At 43.0% G+C, this 5,130-nt stretch overlaps 1 protein-coding gene across 1 annotated transcript in view; it reads left to right on the forward strand.

The window, feature by feature from the left end:
* Positions 1–5,130, forward strand: part of TIMD4 (T-cell immunoglobulin and mucin domain containing 4) — a 52,795-nt gene that overhangs the window by 32,793 nt on the left and 14,872 nt on the right. The window contains exon 6 of the mRNA XM_011966722.1: positions 4,057–4,106. Within this exon, the coding sequence (XP_011822112.1) occupies positions 4,057–4,106 (50 nt within the window). The remainder of the gene's footprint in view (positions 1–4,056; positions 4,107–5,130) is intronic.

Below are 5,130 nucleotides of genomic sequence, written 5' to 3' on the forward strand. Positions count from 1 at the left end.
CTCAGTTTATTCACTGGCAATATGGCATAATGTCTGCCTCATAGGGTTGCTTATGAGGATTAAATATTCAGTGTGAGGCGGGGTGCAGTGGTTCACGCCTGTTATCCCAGCACTTTGGAGGCCGAGACGTGCGGATCATTTGAGGCCAAGAGTTTGAGACTGGTCTGGCCAACATAGCAAGACCCCATCTCTACTAAAAATACAAGAAATTGGCGGTGCACAGTTGTAATCCCAGCTACTTGGGAGGCTGAGGCATGAGAATCGCTTGAACCTGGGAGGCGGAGGTTGCAGCGAGCCAAGATCGTGCCATTGCACTCCAGCCTGGCGACTGAGCGAGACTCTGCCTCCACAATAAATAAATAAATAAACAAAGTTCAATGGAATTTTAATAATAATAATATGACATTAGAGTTATACTCTTTGTAGTTTAATACTAGGATCTTTCATTGGATTTAGTCTTCTTACCTGTGCTCAGCACCCACTTCCTGACTTTTTTTTAGGTTGGTTACCCCCGTTTAAGGTTGCTTTCGATCTTTGTGTGTTGATTCCTTTGAATTTATTTCCTGGGGCTGCTGTAATACAAAGTACCACAAACTTAAAACAACAGAACTTTTTATTCTCTCTCGGTTCTGGAGGGCAGAAGTCTGAAATCAAGAGGTTGGCATGGCCATGCTCTCCTTGGAGGCTCTAAAGGAGAACCCTTCCTTGCCTCTTCCTAGCTTCTGGTACTCCAGGGATTCCCTGACTTATGACAGCATCACTCCAATCTCTCCTGTCTTCACATGACCTTCTCTGTGTGTGTCTCTCTGTGACCCCTTCTCTTGAGGACACCCATCATTGGATTTAGGGCCTACCCTAAATGTAGAATGATTTCCTCTCAAGAGCTTAACTAATTACATCTGTAAAGACACTATTTCTAAACAATGTCACAGTCTGAGTTCCTGGGCGGATGTGATTTGGTGGGGAGAGGGGATAGTGATACTATGCTACTCATTATACTTCCGTCTTGCAGAATTGCTTTACTACCAAGTTCTGGGAGGCTCCTGCCTTTGTCTCAGTGCACATGTGTCAGAGTTCAAGGACTTGAGAATCTAAGGGCTGGGGGAACACAGACAACCTGGAAATCAGTAGTTTTGCCGTTTCTAACCCCTATCCCCTCGCCACTGGCATGGCTACTTTTCACAAGGAAGAAAAAGCACCATCAACTTGTCCTCAGTGTTACCATTCTGTGTATGACACTGTAGCCCTTGGAGTGCTTCCCCTTTGGGCTTTTAGCATCTTCAGAAGAAGAAGAAGAAGGAAAAAAGTGCTGTTTGGTATCATGCAGCAGCATTTGTGTTTGCAAAATGTCTTTCCCATTGGACGATTCCAATTTAAAATACAGATTAGCTCTGATAAAACTGACCCAGGCTGGCTTTTCCCTTTGATGGTTTCAATTTCAGGCTTATTCATCACAAATGATTGTAATACAACAGGATTTTGACAGAACAAGGGTAGGAGTTTTGAATTCTTACCTGCAATTTTCAGCTGTAGGGGATAATTGTAGAGAGAAAAACAACAACAATAACATAGTTCTAGGATATGAAAACGGGCTGAATTTCTCCTTTGTTCCTAGGCATTTAACAAGTCACTTTCCTGATGAACAGATCAGCTCTCTGATACCAAATTCTGAGCCTTACAAAATCTCCCACATTTATCCTGTTGCCTTAAGTACAAAAGAAGCTCTGGGGAAACAATGATCAATTTCATTAATTATTAGCTTAGGTATTTATTATATCCAGGACCTCTCCCTGTGTGTTTTATTGAAGTTCTGTTTCTATTTTAAGATTTTGTTGTACATATGACTTTACATCCCTCCTGGATGTTTTCCTCCTGGCCCCGGCTTCTGATACTGCTCTTACTTTCTGATCTCTCTGACCATTTCTTCTCTTTTTTTTTCTCCTCCACCTCCTCTGCCTACTTTTTAATGCTGATGTTTTCCAGGATCCTGCTCTTCTGTTTGAACATGCAGCCCATGGATTTCTTTCTTTCTTTTTTCTTTTTCTTTTTTTTTTAAGATGGAATCTCTCTCTGTTGCCAGGCTGGAATGCAGTGGGGCAGTCTCGGCTCACTGCAATCTCCCCCTCCTGGGTTCAAGTGATTCTCCTGCTTCAGCCTCCCGATTATCTGGGACTACAGGCGCACGCCACCACGCCCAGCTACTTTTTGTATTTTTAGTAGAGACGGGGTTTCACCATATTGGCCAGGGTGATCTCGATCTCTTGACTTCTTGATCCCCTCACCTCAGCCTCCCAAAGTGCTGGGATTACAGGCGTGAGCCACTGTGCCCAGGCCGGATTTCTTATATACTCTGAGGAGGTCAACTGCTCCCTGGATATTGATGACTCCCAAATCAGTATTTCCAGCTGCACCCTTTTCCTGAGTTTGATTTAGATTCAAATGCATCAGAAACTTGTTAGGCGACTTCTGCTTGCATGTGCCCCACAGTCACTCAGTGACTGTAAATGTGAACTCATCACCTTTCTCCCCTAGACTTACCCTTCTCCACTCCTGCCCCTGTTCTCAGTCTTAGTGGACAGCTCAGGCCATGGTCAGGTGTCTCAAGTAGGAACTGGTGAGGTAACAAAGACTTTTCTGTCTTTCTCACTCCCACATTCAACATCCATATCCTGTTGTTCTCCCCTCTAAGCATTTCTGAAATCTCTCTCTCTCTTCAGTTTTACTAGCTCAGAATTTCAGACCTGGAATTAGATGATAACTGTCATCTTGGCTGTTCCCTTATCCTCCTAACTGGACCATATCATGCTTAAACATTTCTGTGGTTTTCCATTGCCTACAGAATCCAATGGAGACTCACCATCAGGAAACAAAGGCCCTCCCTGATTGGCTGTTGCTCACCTGTCTCATGTCCTGCAGCTACCACCCCTCATTTCACCTCTTCATGGCCGCTTGCCGTCTGACGTGGGCACCACGCTCTTTCTTGTTTCCACAGCTTTGCTGATGCTGTTCTGTCCACCTGAAACACCGTTGCCACCATTCTTTGCCTGGCTAATTCTTACACGACCTTAACTCAGAAGTGTTATTCAACAAACATTTATTGAGCACCAAGTATATGCCAGGTGGTATCAGAGTCCCATTGGTGAACAAGCAGACAGGGACTCTGTCCTCATGAACCTTTATTCTAATAAAACTTTCAATGAACTACAATGTTGAGCTGAATGCCTCTCCCTCTACCTGCCCTTCCAGCAGCCTGTGTGTGCTCCATCACTACCTTTGGCCTGTTAGGCTGAAATCATCTTTCGGTCTCTCTTCTCTAATGGACTGTAAATTTCTTGAGGGTAGGGGCCTTGCCGCAGTCTCACAGTATTCTTAGTGCCTGGAACAGTGCTTAGCATTTGGTAGATTCTCAGTATGGTTCCCTTGTAACTCAACTATAGATTATGAATACATGACTCCACCTCTCAGCATAAACTCCCATTCTCAAGGAAGTTTTCCTTGACCCTCCAGAACAAGTCTGGCAACCTCATGATATGTCCCTATAACAACTCATACTGGTTTATTTTTTCCCCAGAATTTTGCACTTGTAACTAATTATGTTTTCAACTATTTACATTACATTTTTACATTTGATTTTCTGCACTAAGGTGTAAATTCTGTGAGGTCCAAGGTATAGCTATCACACTGCATGGCCTATAGTAGGTGCTCAGTAAATATTTGTTATAGAAAACTGACACATTTTCTTGCTGGATAAAAATCCTGAATGAATTGCTGAGGCCTACAGAAAAATTAGAGCCAATCGCCTGCTGGCCCAATGCCTGACTGTACCCATCTGTAAAATGGAGATGTTCCTGGGCGATAATGTTGTATAGCAGATAAACTTTACATTAAAACCATATCAAAACAAATATGCGTAAATAGATTATACAAAAAACATGGGATTAAATAATTAAATACAGCAGCTGCAGTTCCAGATGGGCTCTTAATTACCTATTTCAGGATGTGATGTTTTATTCCCCCACCAGACATATAACCATTTTCCTCTCTTTTCCTTCCCAGCATCCGACACTGCAGTTCCTGAGCAAAACAAAACAACAAAAACAGGACAGGTAAACAATCTGTGAAGTATTTGAAGTATATCACTTAAATCGTAAAAATCCACAGCAGTGGCCAGGCACAGTGGCTCATGCCTATAATCCCAGCACTTTGGAGGGCCAAGGTGGGCGGATCACTCTCTGCCAGAAATTCGAGATCACCCTGGCCGGCATGGCAAAACCCCATCTCTATCAAAAATGCAAAAATTAGCCGGGTTTGGTGGCACATGCCTGTAGTCCCAGCTACCCAGAAGGTTGAGGCATGAGAATTGCTTGAACCCAGGAGGCGGAGGTTGCAGTGAGCCGAGATGGCGCCATTGCACTCCAGCCTGGTGACAGAGGGAGACTCTGTCTCTTAAAACAAAACAAAAAACAAACAAACAAACAAACAAACAAAAAATCCACAGAGTTTTGCAGAGGTGAACTAGGAAAAGCAGGATATTGATAACTAGAAAAATTCATTGCAACGATTATGAAACAGCCCAAGAATTTATAGACTTGTACTCTTGGCAGAAATAACCTTGATTGTAACTTCTGTATGTGCCAATGCTTTGAAAAGCAAAAACAAAAAACAACAAAAAACATGCAAGATCATTGTGTGTTCCTTCTGTGTGACCCAGAATTCATGACATACTGCAGAATCAACACCTGCCATCAATATTTCTCTTATTTTCTGAGGGTACTATTTTTATTATTACAAAAGTGATTCAAGCCATTTTAAGTGAAAGCTTTCAGGCAGTACAGAAGTCTGTAAAGGATAAACAAAGTTTCCCCATCCCCTCTTTCTTCTTCCCCATCTCTCTGTCAGACACTGTCTGTTGTCCTGTCCTGGTTGCTGTGCCCACTGTCTCTGGGATTCTGTGTGTTAGAGAATGTAACAGGAAGGGAGGGAGAGAGCATAGCTTGGTCAATGGAGATGGCATAGCCCCAGCAAGATGCCTCAATGCCTGCCTACAGAGCAGCACCTCTCAATTTTTTTGATGTCAGGGTCCCTTTATGCTCCTTTTTTTTTTTTTTTTTTTTGAGACAAAGTCTCAGT

This window comes from Mandrillus leucophaeus, unplaced genomic scaffold, assembly GCF_000951045.1.
Source record: "Mandrillus leucophaeus isolate KB7577 unplaced genomic scaffold, Mleu.le_1.0 Scaffold77, whole genome shotgun sequence".
Classification (NCBI taxonomy): domain Eukaryota; kingdom Metazoa; phylum Chordata; class Mammalia; order Primates; family Cercopithecidae; genus Mandrillus; species Mandrillus leucophaeus.